This window comes from Erythrolamprus reginae, chromosome 7 (assembly GCF_031021105.1).
Source record: "Erythrolamprus reginae isolate rEryReg1 chromosome 7, rEryReg1.hap1, whole genome shotgun sequence".
NCBI lineage: Eukaryota > Metazoa > Chordata > Lepidosauria > Squamata > Dipsadidae > Erythrolamprus > Erythrolamprus reginae.
Window position 1 is genome coordinate 43,976,851 of NC_091956.1, and position 26,814 is coordinate 44,003,664.

At 44.8% G+C, this 26,814-nt stretch overlaps 1 protein-coding gene across 1 annotated transcript in view; it reads left to right on the top strand.

Moving 5' to 3' along the window:
- Positions 1 to 26,814, top strand: part of LOC139170655 (polypeptide N-acetylgalactosaminyltransferase-like 6) — a 337,623-nt gene that overhangs the window by 222,123 nt on the left and 88,686 nt on the right. The window contains exon 3 of the mRNA XM_070758145.1: positions 22,715 to 22,823. Coding sequence (XP_070614246.1) covers positions 22,715 to 22,823 — 109 coding nt within the window. The remainder of the gene's footprint in view (positions 1 to 22,714; positions 22,824 to 26,814) is intronic.

Below are 26,814 nucleotides of genomic sequence, written 5' to 3' on the forward strand. Positions count from 1 at the left end.
GCCGGAGTTGGGGGAAAAATTGTTTCGTTGATAGTTGACAATAAAAATTGGTTATCCCCTTACATTGTCTTCGTTTTTAAAACTGAGCTTATGGGGGATACAAGGGGGCGGTACTCAATTAATATGTAAATATTTAACTCAGTCTCTACCAATAGGATTGGTAAACTACCCATGTTGGACTCTCCTTCCAGTGAAGCAAGAAGACTGTTCAGGTAGGTACAACGGTCCTTCTTCCTTATTTCTAGGTTGAATCTCTCTTTGGTCAGCTTCCAGCCATTGTTCCTCGTCCGGCCCTCTGGTGCTCTGGAGAATAGAGTGACCCCCTCCTCTCTGTGTAAACCCCTCATATACCTGTATACTGCTATCATGTCCCCTCTGTCCCTCCTTTTCTCTAGGCTATCCCATCCCAGTTCCAGCAATCTCTCTTGGTGTCTTGGTTTCAAGTCCCCTAATCATTTTGGTTGCTCGTTTCTGCACCTTCTCCAGAGTTTCAATGTCTCTTTTGAAGTGTGGTGACCAGAACTGGATGCAGTACCCCAGATGTGATCTGACTAGGGTGTAGTAGAGTGTTATTAATACTTCCCTGGTCTTGGAGTGTATCCCCCTTTGATTCAGCTTAGGATAATGTTGGCTTTTTTGGCCGCTGCTGCACATTTCTGGCTCATGTTTAGTTGATTATCTACCAAGACTCCAAGATCTCTTTTGCAGTCGCTACTGCTAAGTGGGGTTTCTCCCAGGCTGTATGTGTGTCTAGGTTTTTTTTTACCTTTGTCAATGTTGAACATCATTTTGTTAGTGTGGGCCCATAGTGTTAATCTGTCTAGGTCTTTCTGTATTTTGAGCCTGTCCTCTAGAGCAGCGTTTCCCAACCAGTGTGCCGCGGCACACTAGTGTGCCGCGAGACACAGCCAGGTGTGCCGCCAAGCTCCTAGGGAAAAAGGAGAGCTTAAGGAGAGCCCTGCCCAGCTGGAGATTCCCTGGCAGCACCAGGTAGAAGCCGGCAATGCAGCACCCTTTTCCAGTGCCGCGCAAGGAGCTGGGCATTGGAGTTTGGGGTGGGGAGCGATGAAAGTGCGGAAGCCGGTGCCGTGGCTGCCCCCATCCCCCAGTGCCTCCGTTCCCCTCACGCCCCTGGCTTCTCGCCGCTGACGCCCACCCGCCTGCCCTCCCGCTCGATCTGCCCCTTTCTCCAGCTCCTCTGGCGAGCGCTCGGAGAAAACCTTCTCACAGCGGAGGTCGGAGAAGGTTCTTTGGAACGTCGGGGGTGCGTGCGCGCGCGCGCCCTATCCCCCAGCCAGCCTACCCGGAAAAGCTTTGCCGGCCTCCGCAGAGAAGGAAGAGAGAGAACAAGAGAGAGAAAGAAAGGAAGAGAGAGAAAGAGATAGCAAGAGAGACAGAATGAGAGAGAGAGAGAGAAAGAAAGAAAGAGACAGCAAGAGGGGGAAGGAGGGAGAGAGAAAGAGAGCCAAAGAGAGAGGAAGGAAGGAAGAGAGAAAGAAAGAGATAGCAAGAGAGACAGAATGAGAGAGAGAAAGAAAGAGAAAGAAAGAAAGAGACAGCAAGAGGGGGGAAGGAGGGAGAGAGAAAGAGCAAAAGAGAGAGGAATGAAGGGAGAAAGAAAGGGATGGAGAGAGAGAGAAAGAGGGAGGGAGAGAGAAATAGAGCGAAAGGGAGAAAGAGAGATTTTTTTTGTCCAAACTTTTTTGCCCCCCCCCCCTCAATGTTCCCCACGTTTGGACAAAAAAATATCTCTTCCTCCATTTCACTCTATTTCTCCCTCCCTCTTTCTCTCTCTCCATCCCTCTTTCTTTCTTTCTTCCTCTCTTTTTTGCTCTCTTTCTCTCTCCCTCCTTCCCTCCCTCTATGTCTTTCCCTCTCGCTCCTTCCCCCCTCTCTTTCTCTCTCTCTCTTGCTTTCTTTCCCTCTCTTTCTCTTGCTTTCTTTCTCTCTCATTCTCTCTCCTCTCCTTTTTCTCTCTCTCTCTTTCTCTCTCATTCACCACGCCGGCAACAGAGAGAAAAAGAAAGAGAGAGAGAGAGCCGGAGAGAGAGTGAAGGGCGCCGTTGTCTTCGCCTACGCCCGCCGGCTCTGCAGCTAAGAGGCAGCAGCCATCAGCCCCCTCGCCCTCCCAGACGTCCCCAGCGCCCGGCCATGCGCCGCCTCCCATTAGCCCGGCCAACTTTTCCCTGCTGCCGTTTTCTCTTCATGGCGCCAAGCCACACAGTCCCGGACTCCCGGATTGCTCGCTTCTCCGGCCAGCAAGCCAGCTGCCCAGAAAAGCATCGCGCTTTTTCAATGCGCGGCGCTTTCCTGGGCAGATGGCTTTGCTGACCGGAGAAGCGAGCGATCCGGGAGTCCGGGACTGTGTGGCTTTGCGCCATGAAGAGAAAACGGCTCCGGCAGCTGGGAAAAGTCGGCTGTTTTCTCTTCATGGCGCAAAGCCACACAGTCCTGGACTCCCGGGTTGCTCGCCCCAAGGCAGGAGGCGGCGGCGGAGGAGAGGAGGCGGATCGCGCCCCAAGGCAGAAAGCGGCGGCGGAGGAGAGGGGGCAGATCGCGCCCCAAGACAGGAGGTGGCGGCGGCGGCGGAGGAGAGGGGGCGGATCGGGCGGGCAATGGGGCAGGGCGGAGAAGCCAGTGGCGCGTTTGGCCGGAGGCACCATGGGGAGGCAGGGGCGGCCGCGGCTCCCTTTACTCCTACTGCCGCACCTCCCCGCCCCTGCCTCCTTTTTCCCGCCTTCCTTCTTTGGGGCCCAGCAGGAGAACGCCGGATACAGCGGTCCGGCACCGGCAGCGCCCCGCCCAGCTGGAGCTTCCCTAGGAGCTTCGCGGCACACCTGACCATGTCTCGCGGCACACTAGTGTGCCGCGGCACACCGGTTGGGAAACGCTGCTCTAGAGTGTTGGCTACCCCCGCCAGCTTGGTGTCATCTGCGAATTCGATTAGTTCCCCTTCTACTCCCTTTTCCAGGTCATTGAAGAAAATATTGAAGAGTACAGGGCCCATCTTCCTAAATTCTTCTGTATGCAATTTTGGTTTTGGTTTTGGTTTGGTTTTTTTGTGGTAACTGCTTTCAGAGCACCAAACAAATTAACATTGCAAGAAAAAAACATCTTGGGTTTAATGAAAAACTGAAATTATAATAGAGAAATCACTAGGTGCAGAGATATCCATCCACAATTTTTGAAGTATTATTATAAATTACTGGTATTATGCAACAAATGCACAGTCGGCCGAATTCAACGGCCGGCTGAAATTGAGCCGGGGCCAGGAAGAACACAGGTATCACAAGATCACCGTTGCAGCCTTCTGCAGAGGGGGGCATGCCCAGGTAAACCCTATAAATTGGGCTGCACCTGATGCATTCCTCCTTTTGCCCATGGCGGACACCCGCCCACCCTCCCTATTTTACAGTGTGCCCTGAAGGCCGAATAGGATTTTTTTTGCAGTCTCAGTGCTTTAGTTGTGATGGTTTTTTCGCCTATTCCACACTGGGGAGTGGGGATGGACTGGTTAGGGGGTTTGGTGCATTTTGTCGCAATTTGATAATTGGCTTTCCCTTTGGTCACTGGGGTTGGCAGGTTAGGGGCGGAAATGGGCAGTGGTAGCAACTGCGTGTTCTCCTTTAGGGCATCTTTTGAAAGATGATGGGCAGCCTCTCGCCAGGAGCTATAGGTCCGCACGACCTAGGTAATTGGAGAGGGGTGCCCTTGGGACTCACCTAACCCAATAGCCGGAGAGGGAAAGTTCATTTGACTTTAATAAAATGACCCATTTAAACCCAGCTCTTGGTGTTCATGTTCTTATTCTGCATTCGGTGCAAAGATACATCTTCTATGTGAAAGAACTGGAAAGAAACTAATATAATCCTAGTATTGTTTTTTTTAAAAAAACCAGGATAGCAGCAAACTGCTTCCTGAAAAGCATCCTTAAGATTTGAATTTTTACTATTTTAATAAACAGAATGTTTGTGTGCATGACAAATATTAATTAACTACTTATTGGTTAACATAGTGTACGCCAAGCTTTTATTTGAAAGTTGAACCTTATTTCCACCTAAAATAATTACTATCAGCCTTAATACTGGTAGTACTTTTTAATTGTATGTAAACAGTCATTTAGAATCTGCAACACATTTATATACTGATGATAATTTAAAAGATATACTGCTGCTAATGTGTTTAACCCATAAAATGAATAATTTAGAAGATATACTGCTGCTAATGTGTTTAACCCATAAAATGAATTCGTTTTCTTATGTGAGGGCCTTACTTTCTAGATGTTCTCAGACAATTATAGAACCTTCTAATGTGCTAAGAATAGGCTATGAATAGGCAACCCCAGTTATTATTCTCTTTAACTTTCAATTTGTATTGGACAAAATAAATAAATAAATTAAATAAATAAATTAAATCCATTTTTTTTAACTACCAGTTCTGTGAGCATGGTTGGTGTGCATGGTGTGGTTTGGCGGACAGGGGAAAGATACTGAAAAATCTCCATTCCCACCCTACTCTGGAGCCAGCCAGAGGTGGTATTTGGTGGTTCTCTGAACTACTCAAAATTTATGTTACCAGTTCTGAAGAATCTGTCAGAACCTGCTGGATTTCACCCCTGGGCAACCCTCATTATTATATGGCAATTATAATCTCAGGGTTCCGACCTATATCCTAATAAAAGCAGTTTTCAAGAAATATCCAGTTGTTTATTAGGAGCTTTTTACAGGAGCGGGTTAGGAAAGCTTTGAAAATTTACGTTTGTTTGTTTGTTTGTTTGATTTCTATGCTGCCCTTCTGGAGGCATAATTTATAGAAAGAAAATATATGTTATATTTGTGAAAATATAATTATTTACCTTTGTGTTAATAATGTGTTAAACATTAATATGAGAATATTCTTGGTATAAATGTAACTCATGAAATTTATATATCCAGTGTGTATAGTGTGTATAAAAAAATCCTTGAGGTAATTGCAAGGTGTTTAAAATAATTAAAACACTAAGTAATACATCATTTTCAACTTGTTACAGATAAATTACAGCCTATGGGGATGAGATATTACAATTAATTGAATAAACTGATAAATGTTCATATATTTATAATTATCATATGCATATACATAGCATAATTTATCATAATATAATAGTTTGTGTTCAAGATTAGCCACTTTCATACCCACAATGGCCTCCAATTAACTAATACTGGAGATTCGCACTTCCCCCATCCTCCTTGCCTTCCGTAAGAGTCTTAAGACTTACCTATGTTGCCAGGCTTGGGGCAATTAGGTTTCCGCCCCCTGGCCAACTAAATGAGATATATGTTGTATGATTGAACTGGTATGATTGTTTTTTAAATATTGGATTTTTAGATTGTAATTTTAAATTTAATTAGATTTAATTGCTGTTAGCCACCCCAAGTCCTCGGAGAAAGGTGGCATACAAATCTAATAAATAAATAACAAATAATAAATAAACTTTTAATATCCATCACAAAGAATATCCTTTGTGTTCCATCATAAACCTCAAATAATAGGAACAAAAAAATTCCCCAATACAGTATTTGTCATTATAAGAAGAAACCCATCGAAATAGAAACTTTTTGTTATTCAAGAAAAGGCAAAGATAAAGTTACAAAAATCCTGTCCATTGTTGTAAGAAGTACTATATATACTATATATACTTCTCTGGTGTCTGTACTACAAAGACATTTGTATTAAACTTATCTCACCATTGTTGCATAAATACACAGGGCCCACAGGACAATTTTACGTCTCCCTGCAGCTTTCAGTACCAACACTGCTTCATATAATGGTTCTAGGTTAAGTGCAACACACTTTAAAATTGTCAGAAGATGACCTGTGCTATAAACCAATTCCTCATTCTAGAGTGCTCTGTATTGTAATATTCAATTGACATGGCCCCCTACAAACATTTACTGCTCGTACTTCTCTTTTTAGATGCTTTTTATATTATTTTTATATGATTGTTTTTCTATATTTTTTAAATTTCTTGTTCCTCGTCTACCTATGCTGCCCTTTGACCATAATAAATACTTGATTTTATTTATCAGCATCCTTCCTAATAAAATTGATGACATTTAATTCATTTATTTATTTACTTTTCATCCCATCTTTAATATTTTTATAAAGTAACTCAAGGTGACAAATGTATCTAACATCTTTTTTTCTTCCCAATAACAGGCAAGGTGGAGGGGGCTTAGAGAGAGTGACTGATCCAAAGTCACCCAGCTGCGTTCATGCTTAAGATGAAATCACAATCTCTTGTTTTTAGCTTCTGCCTCAACCACTAGACCAAAATAGAATCACCTTACATAAATAAATAAAATAAACAAACGGGCTGTTTATTGCTGTTTATAATTTATAATTTAGCTCCCCTTTGCTTTATCAATTTTAGCTAACATTCTTGATGACACACCTTTCTAAAGGAGGCCAAATTTCTGTTCTAGATCTCTCCCCATCTTAGAATAAAACAATATTTCATAGCAAATATCTGAATGAGCATGGTCATAAGAAAGATACAATTAAAACTTTGTGTGATTCCTAAATATATACAACATTTCAATTTTTCAAGCTTAGATATATTATAATCAGTCTCAGTTTTTCATAACATTGATCAGGAAGTATTTTGCTTCAACATTAATAACTAACAAGGCGAGCAAAATGTAACTTGATAACAATGTTCCTGGATTTTTAACTTAGTCCTTTATCAAAACCTTTTTTTAACTTCAAATTGCTGTATTGACTTATTGAATTAAGATGAATACATATAGCATTTTTAATTAGAAGTATATTCTTAAATGCAACCACAATTTTTATATTCATTTTTTTCATGGAGAGAATCACCAGCACACACAAACTTGGATACATACCTTTTTATTTTTCTATGAATTTTCATAATACATTCCCATTTTTAAAAAAATACCTTTTTTCACCTTTGCACTGTATCTTCATTGAATGAAATTAAAACAAATTAATTTCTCAATGAAATGCAGCTGTTACTAAACTTTATCTCTCAAATGTCATAGGAAAAAAGGGCATGTTTTATTTCTCTAAGGATTCTAATAAATCTGTGAGTGAGTCTCTTTGATAATCATGTGTCTTTTTGGTTCATCGCATTTTTCTATAATTGAACCAGATGTTAAATTTTCTCTAGAGAAGGATCTTCTGAATCTATGTAGTCATTTATTAGACTGGCAACTCATAGGGTTTGCAGGTTAATGTAAAAATCAAATGATGACTGCATGTAATTTTCCTATTGGTAATATCTTCTGACTTAATTCTCTTAAAAATATGCTTCCTGCAGATGTGTACCAGGTGTAACAAATTCTGGAGAATATGCTATACTGATATATTTAAGTACCATTTATGCAGGGATTTTTGATATTTCAAATAATGTAACAACCAGCAACACATCCTTTCCAATTCTAATGTTCTATACAAAATGATCTGGAAAATAATGTCCATGTGTGTCTTTAATTTGCGGTCATGCTACAACCAGGTCATATTACCCAAAATATTAAGAATGTGGGGAGTGAGTTTGTTTTCTTTTTGAAAGAAGAAGAAAGAATGGAAGTGTAAATTGCAATGGAACATGTATGGCGAAGTTGTATGTATTTTGAAATTATGGAAATAAGACTAAATAATTTTGATGAGAATAAATTGGAGAAGCTGATGGTGCGATGGAACAAAGTACAGTGGAACCTCGACATACGAGCAGCTCTACTTACGAGCTACTCGAGATAAGAGCTGGGAGGGGAGCGACATTTTTGTTCGCCTCCCGAGCTCACATTCGGGATACGAGCGCCAAGGAGCGTTCGGCTTCAGAAGACAGCTCCTTGGCGCTCGTATCCCGCGTGTTTTAAAAGGTTGCAGCCGGCCTGGGGGGCTCGGGGGCTTCCCCCCGAGCCCCCCAGGCCGGCTGCGACATTTTAAAACACGCGCGCCGCTTCGCAGCTGTCTCTTGAAGCCCAACACTAACTTCCGCGTTCGGCTTCAGAAGACAGCTCCTTGGCGCTCGTATCCCGCGTGTTTTAAAAGGTTGCAGCCGGCCTGGGGGGCTCGGGGGCTTCCCCCCGAGCCCCCCAGGCCGGCTGCGACGTTTTAAAACACCCGCGCCGCTTCGCAGCTGTCTCCTGAAGCCGAACACGGAAGTTAGCGGCAGCGGGTTTTTTTGTTGTTGCACGGATTAATTGACTTTACATTGTTTCCTATGGGAAACAATGTTTCGTCATACGAGCGTTCTGACTTACGAGCCTCCTTCCGGAACCAATTAGTCTCGTAAGTCGGGGTTCTACTGTAAAAGACTATATGTTAAGTAGAATCTGTGATGTAAATATGAAAAATAAATTACAATCACTCTTTTAGCAATATTTGTTCAAGACAGAGCCAAGGATTAATAAATAGATAAATATGCAAAATATTTTTTGAATCCCTCTGTAGGGGTGGTGGGGGTGACGGGGTGTGTGTGTTGTTAGGTGATGGGCACATGCACTGTGCACTGTTTAATGTTTGTTTTATGTAAACCTATAAAATCAATAAAAATTATTTTTTAAAAAAATGTATGGCGAAGTTAATGAAAATGAAACTCATCATTGTCTGTAACTATTCTGAGATATTGCTTATCATCTCAGTTTCTTTTAATTTCTTTTGCATATAGGTAGACTCATAGGATGTGATGACTCAGTGGCTAAGATGCTGAGTTTGTCAATCTGAAAGGTCAGCAGTTCAGCAGTTCGAATCTCTAGTGCCACGTAACAGAGTGATCCCCCATTACTTGTTCCAGCTTCTGCCAACCTAGTTCAAAGCATGTAAAAATGCAAACAGAAAAATAGAGGCAGTGTTCATTGTGCCTTTGGCATTTAGTCATGCCAGCCACATGACCATGAATTAATTAATTAATTAATTAATTAATTAATTAATTTATTAGATTTGTATGCCGCCCCTCTCCGTAATATTTAAAATAACTAAAAACCCTTATTAAAAACCAAACATACACACAAATATACCATGCATAAATTGTATAGGCCTGGGGGGAATGAATATCTCAATTCCCCCATGCCTGACGACAGAGGAGCTTACGACTTCATGACATGGCTCTTTGGCTTTGAAACAGATATGAGCACCACCCCCTAGAATCAGGAATGACTAGCACATATGTGCAAGGGGAAATTTTACCTTAGACCCATTTTAAAAAATTCCTAGAGGAAGTTTCCAGCAATCCTAGAAACATTCTTGAAATTAAAGCTAATAATTGCAACTTGTCATTTAGCATTACCGTGTTTTTCAAACTATAAGATGCACCAAGATTTCAAAGAGATAAGTAAGAAAAAAAAAGTTTTTGTCCTCCCCAGTCCCCTGGAGCACTCTCCAAACCTCCCAAACCCTCTGCAACTGCCCCATTTATTTTTTCAAAAATGAACCTACTTTTCACCCACTTTTGCAAAAAATGAGGGTTTGGGAAGCCTGCAGAGCGCTCTTGGGAGCTGAGGGAAGTAAAAAACACTCCTGTCGTTTTGTGAAAAATAGCCCTTTTTCACCCATTATTTGCAAAAATGGGGTGTACAAAGATTTGGGAGGCCTGCAGAGTGCTCCTAGGGGCTGGGGAAAGACACAAATGCCCCTATTTTTGCAAAAAATGGGGCTTGGTTTTGGCCCATTTCCCCCCCCCAAAAAACCAGGTTTTTATTGCCATCCCCCAGCCTTCCAGGAGCACTCTGCAGGCTTGCCAAACCCTCTGCCTGAACCAAACCTGACAGTTATAGAGGTGCAGATGACAGACTCTATAATTCTTCTGTAATTATTCTTTCATATTGAGCGACTTGAAGGAAGCTTTCAATTTGTCTTTGTATTGCTTCCTTTGTCCCCCATGCAAATGTTTTCCTTAGAAATATAGAAACATAAAAGATTGACGGCAGAAAAAGACTTCATGGTCAATTTAGTCTGCCCTTATACTATTTCCTGTATTTAATCTTAGGATGGATATATGTTTATCCCAGGCATGTTTAAATTCAGTGACTGGATTTACCAACCATGTCTGCTAGAAGTTTGTTCCAAGCATTTACTATTCTTTCAGTAAAATTATATTTTCTCACGTTGCTTCTTATCTTTCCCCCAGCTAACCTCAGATTGTGCCCCCTTGTTCTTGTGTTCACTTTCCTATTAAAAACACTTCTCTCCTGAACCTTATTTAACCCTTTAATATATTTAAATGTTTCGATCATGTCCCTCCTTTCCCTTCTGTCCTACAGACTATACAGATTGAGTTCATTAAGTCTTTCCCGATATGTTTTATGCTTAAGACCTTCCGCCATTTTTGTAGCCCATCTTTGGACCCATTCAATTTTATCTATATCTTTTTGTAGATGAGGTCTCCAGGACTGAACACAGTATTCCAAATGTGGTCTCACCAGCCCTCTATATAACGGGATCACAATCTCCCTCTTCCTGCTTGTTATACCTCTAGCTATTCAGCCAAGCATTCTACTTGCTTTCCCTACCACCTGACTGCACTGTTTATCCATTTTGAGACTGTAGAAATCACTACCTCTAAATCCTTCTCTTCTGAAGTTTTTGTACCACACAACTGCCAATACAATACTCAGATTGAGGATTCCTTTTGCCCAAGTGCATTATTTTACATTTGGAAACATTAAACTGCAGTTTCCATTGCTTTGACCACTTATCTAGTAAAGCTAAATCATTTGCCATATTACGTTTGGATAAAGTGAATAATTGTCATTATTTTTGAGCATTTTACCTAGGGCTTTTTGTTCTGCTTGATTCCACTATTTCAGCTGTGTATCTAAATTGGTAGAAATTCTCAGACATTAATTGCTTTGATGATATTCTCTCCACTGAGTTTTGACTTTAAGATTTTCTTTAATCTCTTGATGTATTAATTTCTGACCTTTTTAATGACTTCAGTTTGCTTGATATTATCAGTTTGAGGGATGTCAGGGAATTGTAGTGATTATCTTCATCCAGTCCTTTGACGTTATTTACATCTTGATTCCTTCAGTTTTCACATGTTGATAGTAAGGGTGGCACATTTTTCCAGTCCAAGCTCCATGCAACATCTTGGCTGTACAGTAATACCTCGACTTATGAATTTAATTGGTGTCGGGAGGAGGCTCGTAATGTGAAAAGCTCGTATGACGAAACATTGTTTCCCATAGGAATCAATGGAAAAGCGATTAATGCGTGCAAGCCCAAAAATCAGAAACCAGCCGCCACCACCGAAGGAGGCTTGAGCCTCCCGATCTTCCCCCCCCCCCTTTGCCATGCATGTCATCCTGCATGCAGGATGCCATGCAGTCAGGAAGGTCATCCTGCTCCCCCCCCAGCCAAAAACACAAAGGCGGTCTGCCGCCGCCCGCAGAGCAATGGGAAGCTGAAGCCACCGGCGGCTTGAGCCTCCCTTTGCTGCATGCTGCTTCGCCCTTCCTGTTGTCCTGGGTGAAGTGCTGGGGGGAGGGAGTTAGGAAGGTCCTCCTGCTCGCCTGTCATCCTGCATGCCTGTCAACCTTGTGTGCACCGCAGAACGGGACGAGCCAGTGATGCGCGCCCCGCCTCCCCCACCCTGACTGCGGGCCGTCCGCACCGCTGCTCCACTCAGTCGGTGGCCCTGGAGAGGCAGGAGCTGGGCGCTGGCCTGCTTTTTGTCCCCCGCCGCCACCACCGCCTGCGAGCGCTCTGCCAGGCGGCTCCCCCCGCTCCGTGCCTCCTTTGTCTCTGGGTCTGCGGAGGGAGGGAAGCAGCGGGGGGGCAGGCGAGGTGAGGCGACTGCCTCTCCGCTCGTCAAGCGCCACAGGGAAGGAGGGAGAGAGAAGCAGCCGGGCAGCAGCCGCTTTCCTGCTTCCCTTCCTTCCTTCCCAATCGGCCTCTCGAGGGTGGTGGCGGCGGGTTCCCGGCCTCGGAGCTAGCAGGGGGGGCAGCAGCCGGGTCCGGCTCCCGCTGCTGATGCAGTTGCAGAACCACACGAGGTGGCTGCGGGAACAAAGCACCGCGCCCCCCTGATGGCGTCCAGCGGCTTCTGAAGTGGCACTGGGTGAAAGAGGGCAGGCGGACAGCGGCCGAAGGCGAGAGGTGCCTCTTTCCTTCGCGTGCTCAATCTGCAGTGGGGGCGTCCTCGGCCCAAGGACCTCGGGGGTCGGGGGCGAGCTTTGCCAAGAGGGACCGGGTGGCGACTGCATCGGGCTCAGCTGGCGGGGGCACAGGGGAGGGGGTCCTTAGCTTCTGCTGGGGGTGGGGGGGGGCGGAGGGACGCAGCAGCGGCAGCAAGAAAGGAATAAACAAATAGCGCAATAAACTGACAGGGGAGGGCGGAGGGCCCGGGCGGAGAGCCGGAGAAGGGGGCATCCGGGGCCCCCCACCCCCAGCAGAAGCCAAGGACCCCCTCCCCCGCCCCCCCCAGCCAAGCCCGGTGCAGTCGCCACCCGGTCCCTCTTGGCAAAGCTGGCCCCCGACCCCCGAGGTCCTTGGTCCGAGGATGCCCCCGCTGCAGATCGAGCGCACGAAGGAAAGAGGCACCTCTCACCTTCCGCCACTGCCTGCCCACCCTCTTTCACCCAGCGCCGCTTCGGAAGCCGCCGGACGCCGTCAGGGGGGCGCGGCGCTTTGTTCCCACAGCCACCTCGCGTGGCTCTGCAACTGCATCAGCGGCGGGAGCCAGACCCGGCCGCCCCCCCCTGCTAGCTCCGAGGCCAGGAACCCGCCACCGCTGCCCTCGAGACGCCGATTGGGAAGGAATGAAGGGAAGCCGGAAAGCGGCTGCTGCCCAGCTGCTTCTCTCTCCCTCCTTTCCTGCGGCACTTGGCGAGCGGAGAGGTGGTCGCCTCACCTGCTGCCCCGCTCTGCTTCCCTCCCTCCGCAGACCCAGAGACAAAGGAGGCACGGAGTGGGGGGGAGCCGCCTGGCAGAGTGCTCGCAGGCGGCGGAGGCAGCAGGGGACAAAAAGCAGGCGAGTGCCCGACTCCTGCCTCTCCAGGGCCGCCGACCAAACAGAGCAGCGGTGCGGACAGCCCGCAGCCAGGGTGGGGGAGGCGAGGCATGCATCACCGGCTCATCCCATTCTGTGGCGCACACAAGGTTGACAGGCATGCAGGATGACAGGCGAGCAGGAGGACCTTCCTAACTCCCTCCCCCCCAGCCGAAAACCCAAAGGCGGTATGTCGCCACCCACTTGAGCCAGGAGGCAGGCAGGGCGAAGTGCATGGAGGGGAAGGATGCTCTGGTTTCCCGGGCGGGGGCGGTGAGCGCTCGGAGTGGGCTCAGCCCAGAGCGAGATTGGCCTTGGCTCGTATCCCGAATTTGAGCTCGGGAGTAGAACAGAAATGTCTCTCCCCTCCTAGCTCGTATCTCAAAATACTCGTACGTAGAGCAGCTCGTATCTAGAGGTTCTACTGTATATACAAACAGTGTTGAGAAAAGATTCTGCTTCAGATGGTGTTTTTCCATGTAGTTTCAGGTGATCCATGTAAAGCCTGACACATGGTTTGGATCTTTGATGTCCCTGGCCTGAATTATTCAATGTAGTTGAAGGAGAAATCAACTGTGACAGTGAGGGAAGCTTCACCATGGTAAAGTGTTTTTTGAAATATGCAAAAGATTGCTTCTAGTGCCGAACATAAAATCATTTACTTAATGCAATTACATTTTTTATTATTTAATTCATGTTCCTGATTTTAAATGTAATATTGGATATTCCTGCTGAGGTTGTAAGCCTCTTAGTCCCAAAAATAACACTTTAGAACATTCCTCTCCCTTCATCAAGTGAAGGAAATTATTTTCTAAAGTGCTTTAACATAATCTTGTTAAACCCATAGCAGGACTTCAAAAGACAAGGTTTCTAGATGTTTGGCTGCTAACAAGGAAAATCAGTAGCTGAGGAATTACAGGCAACTTCAAATGTTTGTATCCCCTAATTTCAAATTCTTTGCTTGCTTTACAAAGCTTGACACCAAGGTTTTTGGAAATGTATAACATTTGCTCTAAAATCCATAAATAAGAACATATCTCTTCTGTGTGCATTTGGAGTAAATAGCCATTTTATGTTTCCCTATGGCTCATTGACATTTTTTTCCTTACTAACTAACAGGTATTGGTAGAAAAATAGTTATAACTGAAATTTGCTTTCCATAAACTTTCCTACAAGATCATTGTATACATTTTATAAATTATTTCTTACAAAGGGACACTGAGGATAAAGTTTCAAACATCAATGTGAATAATGATGTTACATTCTATATTAAAATGAAAAGTTGATTCAGCATTGTACAGTAATTGTTTTATTTTTTTGCTTTTATGACATGCCACAGTACATAAAACATTACTAGAGAAATTTCAATTTGAAAGGTAGGGATTGACATTTAGCCAACTAGATGTCAGTGAATTAATTTTAATTACCGTATATACTCGAATATAAGTCGAGTTTTTCAGCCCCAAAAATGGGCTGAAAAACCCGACCTCGGGTTATACTCGGGTGACTGAAAAGTCACCACAAGAGGGCGCCCGCGGGAGCATGGCAGGCATTGCTGGCGGGTGAGGGAGCTATCGCCTCTTCCTGGCTGAGGTAGCTTGCGCGCTAGAGGGGGGGAAGCCGGTGAGGTGGGGTGGATTCTTGCTTTTGTCTTCTCGACACCCCCCCCACCTCAACTCACCGACTTTCCCCCCCTCTAGCGCGGCATTGGAGTTGTTGGCTGCCTCCTTTGCTTACAATTTTTTTCCCTCTCACGCGCAAGAAAAGGAGCCAGCCAACCACTCCAACGCCACGCTAGAGGGGGGAAAAGCCAGTGAGGTGAGGTGATGGGTGTCGAGAAGACAGAAGAATCCACCCCCACCCCACCTCATCGGCTTTCCCCCCCTCTAGCGCGGCGTTGGAGTGGTTGGCTGCCTCCTTTTCTTGTGCACGAGAGGGGAAATAAAATGTAAGCAAAGGAGGCAGCCAACCACTTCCCCGCCGCGCTAGTGGGGGAAAAAGCTGGTGAGGTGGGGGTGGATTCTTGCTTCTGTCTTCTCGACACCCACCACCTCACCTCACCTCACCGGCTTTCCCCCCCTCTAGCGCGGCGTTGAAGTGGTTGGCTGGCTCCTTTTCTTGCGCATGAGAGGGGAAAAAAACTAAGCAAAGGAGGCAGCCAACAACTCCAATGCTGCGCTAGAGGGGGGGAAAGCCAGTGAGGGAGGTGGGGGGGTATCGAGAAGACAGAAGCAAGAATCCACCCTCACCTCACTGGCTTTCCCCCCCACTAGCGCAGTGGGGAAGTGGTTGGCTGCCTCCTTTGCTTACATTTTATTTCCCATCTCGCGCACAAGAAAAGGAGCCAGCCAACCACTCTAACGCCGCGCTAGAGGGGGGGAAAGGTGGTGAGGTGAGGTGGTGGGTGTCAAGAAGACAGAAGCAAGAATCCAACCCCACACCGGCTTTTTCCCCCTCTAGCACGGCATTGGAGTGGTTGGCTGCCTCCTTTTCTTGTGCGCGAGAGGGGAAATAAAATGTAAGCAAAGGAGGCAGCCAACCACTTCCCCGCTGCACTAGCGGGGGGGGAGCCGGTGAGGTGGGGGGGGTGGATTCTTGCTTCTGTCTTCTCGACACCCCCCCACACACACACCTCACCTCACTGCCTTTTTTCCCCTCTAGTGTGGCGTTGGAGTGGTTGGCTGGCTCCTTTTCTTGTGTGCGAGAGGGGAAAAAACTGTAAGCAAAGCAGGCAGCCAACCACTCCAACGCCGCGCTAGACGGGAAAAATGCCGTCGAGGTGAGGTGTGGGGGTGAAGCGGCTGAGGGAAAGGCAGTCGTCTGCCTTTCCTTCAGCTCAAAAGAAGCGGCAACTGCCCCACCTTCCCCCAGCCACTTAACTGAGCGCTTCAGGAAGGTGCCACCTCTCTTCGCTGTAGGAAAGGAAATCGCGACCTGACGGTGATGGGGGTTCCAAGCAGGCAGCAATCACCAAAAGAAGGTGATTACCGGGAGTGGGCGATGGGGGGAGGGGGTCCTCTGAAATGGCCAGAGCAAGGGGCATGTGGTCCTTGCCAGCTACCCATCTGCCAGGACTTCACTTTCTGCCTGCCCCGTGCCAAGGCTCCTGCCAGGTGAAAAACATTTGCCAGACTGCATGACCCCACTCATCTTGTTCCACACCCTCAGTGGGAAGGGGCTGGCTGGGTGGAAAAGCAGCGAGCCATTCCCTCCCGACATTCCCTTCCCTCACTCACTCGCCTTTATTTTGCTGACTGGGCTGCCTTTTCATACTACTATTCCCGAGGCCAACTCCGCGGGTGCCCGCCCCCTTCACCCACACTTCCCTCCCGATGCCTCTTGGGAGTTGTAGTCTTTTCGAGGAGGCGGGCTCAGCTGTTCTGCCCGAAGAGACACTACGGCTCCCAGAAGGCTAAAGGGAGCGTGGCGTCCTGTCAATGGGTATTTCTGTGGTGGGGAGGGGGGGAGGGGGTGCGAGGCTGAGTTGTTTTCCTAGAATGAAAAGCACCAGCGCTCAAGCCTTCCAGGAAAATTACGGTAGTTCTCTGCGTCTTTCATTTGGAGACTTAGCCCTGCTTTGTGCTCTGCACCTGAGCAGGGGTGCCCCCCTCCTCTGTCTTAAAGTCCCTGTCTTATACACTTTGCATTTTACTCATTGCCAGTATCAAGGCATTTTAAGGGTTATTTATGCATTTTATGCTATATGCTGTTGTATTGTTGTTACATTTTATATTGCTTTTTAGTTGTGATTGTTGTGAGCCACCCAGAGTCCTATTGGAGTTGGGCGGCAGGGAGGGAGGGAGGGAAGGAAGGAGTTAGGAAATAAGGAAGACAGAAAGAAAGAAAAAAAGATGGTAGGAAGGAAGAGAGACAAAGAAAGATGGTAGGTAGGAAGGAAAACAGACAAAAAAGGAAAGGAGGGAGGGAAGGGATGGAAGAAGGAAAGAAAAAGGAAGGGGGAGGGAAGAAGGAAGGAAGGAGAGAGAAAGAAAGAAAGAAAGAAAGAAAGAAAGAAAGAAAGAAAGAAAGAAAGAAAGACCTATGACCACAATTGAGCCCAAAATTGTGGTTGTTAAACAAAAGCGTTGTTCAGTGAGAATCACCACATTTTACTCAATCTATGACATTTCCTAGTTCTAACAGTGATGTGCAAGCTAGGGAAGTACTGGTACATCTGAAGGCGTGTGTAATGTTCTAGTTATGGTTAAATGTGTGGCAGAAAGTGGACTCTGGGTTTGTTTTTCCTATTATAGTAAGTGAGGTTGAATGTATATACTGGTAATTTTACAAGAGATCCCTCCCTCTCTCTCTCTGTAAATATACTGTAAATATATACAGTTTATATAGTAAACAATGTACGGTATATTTTTGTGTGCCTGTGTGTAATATGTATGTACACATATGGCATATATACATAGAATTAAATAGTATATTTTGGATGTTCAGTAATAGTAAATAGAGAGGGAAATTGTATCTCTTTGAGGCAAGGAGAGGCCAAGTATCCTAACCCTAACCCAAACCAGCAGTAGCAGTGGGGGATTGAGGTAAGTACTTGCATTTTTTTTTGCCTATACCTGCCTTGGGGGGACATATACCTGTTTACCGTCTTTTAAACTTACAGAGCTGGTTTACTGGTTTTCTTTGAAATAAATATTCTAAAACATTTAATCTACTGATGCCTCAATTGATGTAATTTTATTGGTTTCCATTTTTATAAGTTACCAGTAGCCGCTGCAACTTTCATCCTCGACTTATAATGGAGTCAATAAATTTTCCCAGTTTTTATGGCAAAAGTAGGCGCCTCGACTTATAGTCAGAGCGACTTATACTCGAGTATATACGGTATGTTAAAAACAAAATCTGGATAAATGAGAAGAGTTTGTGAAAGTGACATAACAATAGGAATAGCACTTAGACTTATATACTGCTATACAGTGCTTTACAGTGCCCTCTAAGTGGTTTACAGAGTCAGCAATAATTTGGGCCCTCATTTTATCCACCTCAAAAAGATGGATGGCTGAGACAACTTTGAGCCTGGTGAGATTTGATCTGCCAAATTGCAGTCAGCTGGCAGTCAGCAGAAGTAATCTTCAGTACTGCATTCTAATCACTGCGCCATCACGGCTCTGCAAGATTGACTAAAGTATGTTTATTTATCTGTTATTAGCTATTTGTATATGTTTGTACATTATTGGCTTTGGATTCCTAACCTCCTCCCCCAACCCACAAAAAAAGGGGATTGACTGTGCCCATTCTCATCTACTGTATTAAGTTTGGATCTTGCTAGGCAGAATTTCCCACATAGCTATAGCAATAGCATTTAGACAAATTATTTTATTTATTTTATTTATTAATCAGATTTGTATGCCACCCCTTTCTGCAGACTCGGGGTGGCTCACAGCAGTAACAGTAAATAATAAATAAATAAATAAATAATGTAAACAAATCCAATATTTAAGTTTAAGTTAATTTAAAACCCCAATTTAAAAAAACAATCATACATACTAGCATACCATGCATAAATTTTATAAGCCTAGGGGGAGGGAAAGTATCAATTCCCCCATGCCTGACAACAGAGGTGGGTTTTAAGGAGCTTACGAAAGGCTAGAAGGGTGGGGGCAACTCTGATATCTGGGGGGAGTTGGTTCCAAAGGGTCGGGGCTGCCACAGAGAAGGCTCTTCCCCTGGGTCCCGCCAAACGACATTGTTTAGTTGACGGGACCCGGAGAAGGCCAACTCTGTGGGACCTAACTGGTCGCTGGGATTCATGCGGCAGAAGGCGGTCCCGGAGATATCCTAGTCCGGTGCCATGAAGGGCTTTATAGGTCATAACCAACACTTTGAATTGTGACCGGAAACTGATCGGCAACCAATGCAGACTGCGGAGTGTTGGTGTGACATGGGCGTATTTAGGAGCGCCCATGATAGCTCTTGCAGCTGCATTCTGCACGATCTGAAGTTTCCGAACACTTTTCAAAGGTAGCCCCATGTAGAGAGCATTACAGTAGTCGAGCCTTGAGGTGATGAGGGCATGAGTGACTGTGAGCAGTGACTCCCGGTCCAAATAGGGCCGCAACTGGTGCACCGGTGAACCTGGGCAAACACCCCCCCTCGCCACAGCTGAAAGATGTTTCTCTAATGTGAGCTGTGGATCGAGGAGGACGCCCAAGTTGCGGACCCTCTCTGAGGGGGTTAGTGATTCCCCTCCCAGGGTAATGGACGGACAGATGGAATTGTCCTTGGGAGGCAAAACCCACAGCCACTCCATCTTATCAGGGTTGAGTTTGAGTCTGTTGACACCCATCCAGACCCCAACAGCCTCCAGGCATCGGCACATCACTTCCATTGCTTCGCTGACTGGACAAGGGGTGGAGATGTAAAGCTGGGTATCATCTGCATATTGATGATACCTCACCCCATGCCCTTGGATGATCTCACCCAGTGGTTTCATGTAGATATTAAATAGTAGGGGGGAGAAGACCGACCCCTGAGGCACCCCACAAGGGAGTAACCTAGAGGTCAACCTGTGACCCCCCCACTAACACCAACTGCGACCGACCAGAGAGGTAGGAGGAGAACCACTGAATAACAGTGCCTCCCACTTCCAACCCCTCCAGCCGGCGCAGAAGGATACCATTGTCGATGGTATTGAAAGCCGCTGAGAGGTCAAGGAGCACCAGGACAGAGGATAAACCCCTGTCCCGGGCCCGCCAGATATTATCAATCAGAGTGACCAAAGCAGTTTCCATGCTGTAGCCGGGCCTGAATCCTGACTGTTGAGGACCTAGATAATCGGCTTCTTCCAAGGACCGCTGGAGCTGGAGCGCCACCACCTTCTTAACAACCTTCCCCATGAAGGGAAGGTTGGAGACTGGGCGATAGTTGTTAAGGATGGCTGAGTCCAGGGAAGGCTTCTTGAGGAGAGGGTTCACAAGTGCCTCCTTGTAGGGAGCCAGGAAGGATCCCCTCCCCAAAGAAGCGTTGACAATCTCCTGGACCCAGCCGCGTGTCATCTCCCTGCTGGCTGAAACCAGCCATGAGGGACACGGATCCAGCAAACAGGTGGCGGAACTCACAGCTCCAATGGCCTTGTCCACTTCATCAGGTGTCACCAGATCAAACTCTTCCCAGACAGATGGACAAGTACGTGCCCCAGTCACCTCGACTGACTCTTTGTCAGTCGACTCTGTTTCCCAATTGGAGTTGAGGTCCGCCTGGATCCGAGCGATTTTATCAGCGAAAAACATGTTAAAATCCTCGGCACTACTCTGCAAGGGCTCCCCAACTCCCCCCTGGTTAAGAAGGGAGTGGGTCACTCTAAACAGAGTGGCCGGGCGAGATTCCGCTGATGCAATCAAGGCGGCATGATACGCGCATCTTGCCGCCTTGAGCGCCACTTTGTAAGTCTTAACGTCAGCTCTTACAAGTGTTCGATCAGATTCAGACTTACTTTTCCTCCATCGCTTCTCTAGACGTCTCTTCTGGCATTTCAACTCCCGGAGCTCCTTGTTGAACCATGGAGCTCTACGGGGTCTAGTGCCGCAGAGAGGTCGCAATGGCGCAATTCGGTCAAGAGCCTCTGCAGCAGCCTTGTTCCAGGCCTCAACCAGAGACTCTGCTGAACTGTGGACGAGTGTATCTGGAAGAACCCCAAGTGCCTTTTGAAAGTCTTCTGGATCCATCAGGCGCCTGGGGCGGAACAACTTAATCAGTTCCGCCTCCCTGCGGGGGAGGATTGGAGCCAGGAAGTTAAGCCGTAGTAGAAAATGGTCTGACCATGACAAAGGCAACACTTCTAAGCCCCTTAGTCTCAGACCATTACTCAATTGCCCAGAGAGGAATACCATGTCGGGTGCGTGCCCCCCCTCGTGAGTCGGACCCTGTACTACTTGGGTCAGGTCAATGGCTGTCATGGTGGCCATGAACTCCTGTGCCAGTCCAGAGGTTTCGCCGAGTGACGGCAGGTTAAAGTCCCCCAAAACAATAAGTCTGGGGAACCCCACCACCAACCCGGCTACCTCCTTGAGTAGCACAGGCAGGGCTTTTGACACACAGTTGGGAGGCAGGTACGTGAGAAACAAGCCCACCTGAACCCCTAAGTCCAACTTCACCAGGAGGGACTCACAACCCGCAATCTCTGGAGCAACAAGTCTACGCAGGCAAAGGCTCTCCCTGGCTATAATAGCCACTCCTCCCCCCCTTCCCTGGGGTCGAGGCTGATGCCATATCTGAAACCCAGCTGGGCAAACTTCAGAGAGAGGAACTCCTCCCTCTGGGCCCAGCCAGGTTTCAGTTACACATGCCAGGTCGGCCTCCTCATCCAGGATCAAATCCCGGATGAGGAGAGCTTTATTTACCACCGACCTGGCATTACATACCTGAGAGGTTCAGTGAGAGCCCCCGCTCAGCCTGCTCCCTGCGTTGCAGAAGTGGGTGAAGTGTTGGAAAAGGTAGAGAAGAAAGAGACCAGGCAGCAGGGATGTGGCAGGGAATGGGTGGGGATGAACGATGGGGACGTTGTGGCCAGCAGGGAACAGGCGGGGGTGTCTGGAACGAACAGCTGAGACAAGTTGGGGAACAGGTGAGGGTGGCTGGAAGTCTCTTATCTGTAAGGAGAAGGCTCTTCTGCTCCGAGAGACCTTTGAGCTACAGATGCAGCTATTTGCAGCAGCCATTGCCAAAAACTGCCAAATTCTCACGTGAAATTCAGCTTCTGCGCATGCACAGAAGCCAAATCCTGTGCTCCCAGCCCGTTCTAGTAGCGCCGGGAATGGTGGCCCATTGTTGCCTAAACTGGATAGTTCATAGCAGGCAGCAGGGCACCAATATAGAGGGTAATAAGATACAAAGATTTTGCAACACATGTAAAAAGGACAGGACTTATATTAGATTGTCACCATGTTCATGACTTTCTTTGTGCTGTCCCCACATCCTCCCACAAATCCTGGCTTTTGGCATGTAAGAAATTTATTCTAAATATTTATCCTTTTGTCATGTGTTTAATTATACTTCTATCTATCTGATCTCAGCATTTGGTGTCCATAGCTCCATCTCTTTTTATTAAAATTTGTCAACAATCCCACAGGTATATCTGTTTCCAAACTTTTATTTTATTTTATGTAATCTGATATGTAATCTACCTCTTAATGTGACAGGCCTGATGATCCAATGCCCAACATGGCTTCCAGGCCTGACACTTAAAACAGAGAAGGAAACTCACAGTATGCCATTATACAGCAATTCATACCTAAAACTAAATCAGCTAGCTTTTCAAATGGAGTTGTCACCGTTTTAGTCTGTTAGTTCCATTTTTATGTTAAGGATCAAGATAGTTTTATGTTAAAGGGAGAACCAAAAATGCATCAACTATAGTTTTCCTCACAAAACCTAAATCTAAATAAATAAACTCCATTAAATAAAATCCTCCTTTTAAAAAAGAAAATAGATAAACATTTAAAGCTGATTCAAATAAAAAAGTATTTGTTAAGGAGAGATTGGTGTATTTTTACACATAGGACATTCTTGGCTCAGATTCAAATGAATGGAAAAATCAATCAGCATATTGCAAGAATTCTGTGTGTATATTGTGGTGCATAAAGAAGCCTGACTGGTGCCAATTGTTGCTTATGAATAAATTTGAGTTTCAACAAAATATTGAGCATTTGCTGTTTTTCTTTTGTTTTTCTTTTCAGACTATAATTATAACTGTTTCCTTTGCAGACTTTGCCAGTGAGGTTTGGAGATAGACAATTGTATACCTGGACAGATGGTTTGAAAAGAAAGGACTGGCATGACTATGAACGTATTCAAAAAGATGCCATGCGTTTAGGTGAGATGCTTAAGGAACTTGACCCATACATGTAAATAGTTGGCAATGGGCAAAGGAAAGAAATGTGAGAACTACATTACTTACATGCTTGTGAGCAATGTCAAAATACAAGTATGAAAGATCTGTATGTTGTGATGTTACTATGCACTTTTCTTCATTTTCACCTCATTGTGGTTTCAACTGGATACTTATGTCCCTGCGGACTATGTAATTTTGCATTAGGCCTGAATAAATAGTAACTAAAAGATATCTTTAAGTATCTGAAATATCATGCAAAATGTTGAACACCAAACTCAGCTTCATGAAAATCTACTTTCATTAAACCGATGTTTGTAACTGATTATCATTTATTAAATTCCGTGTCTAGCCAAGAAGTGCCAGAAGGATTGCTAAATGTGATGCCCAGAAGCAGACGTTGGGAATGTAGTATATATTTTAGTTAAAATATTAAGTTAAGTTAGTATGGTATTCCATCTCCCATCTTGCTTATTTTATGCTTACCCTGCACCCTTATGGATGTCATTGGAATTGTCAAAATTGAAAAAGGAAGAAAACTGGATGTGTTCAATTATTTAAAAGCTGAGGTTTTATCATAACACTATAAGTGGATAAATTTAAAATATACTTTCCCTGATATGTGTGTATGTATAAAGTTAAGCTCTTGTAAAAATTAAATTATTTGAATAATTTATATACTATCCTCACTACAGTGGCACCTCTATTTACGAATGCCTCTACCTACAAACTTTTCGAGATACAAACCATGTGTTCAAGATTTTTTTGCCTCTACTTACGAACTATTTTCTACTTACGAACCCTTGCTTCTTTCTTGGCTGCTGCTGCTGCTGCGAGCAGCGGCCAAAACGGCATGGTTTGGAGGAGCTCTCCGCAGCCGCCCAATATCCCTGCCACTTTCCCCTCTAGCCCTCTGCTTCCTTCACTCCCCACAGCCGCCCCATCCCACTGCCAAAATCCCCCCTACCCTACCACTTCCTTCTCCCCATCTCACTGCCAAAATCAGCCATCCAGACACTTTCTATGCCATCCCAAATCACCTCCAAAATCATCCCTCCAGACGCTTCCTACGCTGCCCCAAATTGCCTCCAAAATCACTCCTCCAAAAGCTTCCTACTGCACCCCAAATCACCTCCAAAATCACCCCTCCAACTGCTTCCTACACTGAGAGGAGGTATAACATGCAGGAGGTATAGACAGTGGCGCGCCTGCTTTGCTGCTGGGTGTAACATTTCGGATAATAAACAAAATTTTCTGTGGCTGTTCGCTATCCGAATTTTTGTTCGTTATCCGAAGCAAATTTTTAACGAAAATTTTGTTCGTTATACGAAAAGTATGCTAACCAAGGCATTCGCTAACCGAAGTACCACTGTATATTTAATAAGTCTCCATTGTTTTAATGAGGATAAGGTATCACAACTTCAGTCTAAGGAGATTTCAATATTAACCTAAAAATGATCTTTCCCTGCATCCCTGAAGGTTGAAGTTAATAAGAAAATCTATATCTCTTAATTAGTAACTTGTTTAATATACTTTCTTTAAAACTTTTCATGTTGACAGCCACTTTACAAACAAGTATATAATACTAGCAAAAGTCAATTGGGTGTAGTTAATTGCCCCCCTTCCACACATAGACATACAGACTATGAAAGGCCTCTCTAGCAAATCAGTGTTTAATGATCTGATTATAATCCATTTTCTTTAATGTCCTTGCAAACAGCTGAGTTCCAGAAAACTGCAGACCATGCAATGTGGAAATATCACTTCTATTTGATCAGACTAGCTAAAGTATCTCCTAAAAAGGTCATGGCATCAAGAGTTTTGACTTCTGGCCAGAAGTTAATCTAATTGTTTCTGTTAGTCATATTCCATTGCCACCTACTACATACTCTCAGGGAATGACCTTGATTGTGGATTACCTGAAATACTGGACAAATGGTGACTGAGGAGCTCTTAACATAAATCCTGGTGATTGTTCACAATTTAAAAAGTTTAAATATATTTTCAAAGGTTAGCTTCACATGCTGCACAAATCATAAACTGATACTGGCTCTGAACCATATACGTATAATTTGATACCTAAGAACAGAGGAGCTATAAACAGGTTCTGAAGTCTTCCTTTGTGGTCTTCAGAGCATCAAGAATAACACTGGAAAATTCTGAGACAAGAAGTTAGAAAAGTTGGTTTTTACTATCGTTCTTCAACGAAGTATGTAAAATGTATTGGATTTACTTAAAGTACCTAAAACACATACTCAGAAACAACTGAAGACTTATGTTATTAAATCACCAGTCTGTTTCCCTGTGGATTTTCCTCACCAAATATAATATTAAAAAGAAAAAGGAATATGACCTCTATATTGAGTTATTTGCTAGGCTTTGGAATACAGTATGTACTAAAAGGCTTTCACTCTCTTTGCTGTGCCACCCTAATTAAAATAACTTGGTTGGATTAACTCAGATTGACAATATTATTAGGAAATTTAAATTAGACTGATTATTTGAATCATATCTGAGCCAATTGACTTCCCACAAGTGTTTTGAATCAATTCTTAATTTGCAGAAGAATGAGTTCTCTATTGAAATCCATGAACATTTCATCTTTCTCTAGATGCTCAAGATGACATATATAGTTCTTCTCCCTGCTGCCACTGATTATGTCCATAATAACTCAAGAAAGATCTAACAAAAAGTTATTCAGTGACTTTCATAGTCAACTGGACTTGTGTGCTAAAGCTAATGTTGGATTTTCCAAAATTAATCACTATGACAGCTGTAGCAATACCAAGATGAACAAATAATGATAATTTTTTAGTTTTCCAATTTTACCACAGACTGGCAGGCAGGCAGGCAAGCAAGCAGATGGACAGACAGACAGACAGACAGACAGACAGACAGACAGACAGACAGACAGACAAATATAATAGCAATGTATGCATGAAAAAAGCAGCCTGAACATCTGACTGATTGTGTGATGAACCATATAAATTTTACATAATGAAATTATAGGATTACTTGCTGTATTTTTGGTGTATATGACACACCTTTTCCATCCCTAATAGAAGCTGATAATTAAGGTGTGTCTTATACTCTGAATGTAGCTTTTTTTCGCAGCCCTAACTAGGTGCTAACGATCTTCCCAGCTCTTACCTTGCAGGCTCTTTCATTGTTTCTCTCTACCAAGAATGTATTCCAAACCCTGTCTTTGTAAGATTTTTTTTCCATTGCTTTACTTGCACCAGATATTTCTTTCCAGCCCTAACCATGTGCTATTAATGTACCCAAACTCTTTCATTGTTACTCTCTGTGGAGAATGTTTTCCAAGCCCTAAGTCTTGGCAGGGTTCTTTTCATTACTCTAACTTGCTCTGAGTAAGTTTCTTTCCAGCCCTAACTGTTCTGGGTCTGGCTGAGGCAACTCTACAAATCTCTTAGCAAAGCTTTGATTTTCAAATGAATACATCTTTTATTCTCTTTTCCACCAAATAGATAGCAAAGTTACATGCCACGATGTGAAGTCACATCGAACTGAATTTGCAAGGCTATAAATTCTCTAATCAGTAGAGGGGAGTTTCAGTACACATCAGCATTTACTCAAAATTATCTCTAATCTATTTTAGCACAATTTATCATGTTATATCAAAGGGTTACTTTTTGGAAGCGAATACATGCCATATTTCAGATACGCAGTTTGAACGAAAGCAGCTTCATTTCCAATATTCTTCGGAAATTATGTCTCACCTATTACACCATTCTAACCTGCAGATTCAAAACTTTTTCCCAGTGATCTCCTCCCTTCTTTTTGAAAACCTCCTAAATCTCGGGTTCACCCAGGGGCTGTCAGCAACTCCCATTCCCCAACTCTCTGAAGATGAACTGCTTTTTCATTTTTTCAGCTACTTTTTATTTTTTCATTACTCTAACTTGCTCTGAGTAAGTTTCTTTCTAGTCCTAACTAGGTGCTAGCGATGTTCCCA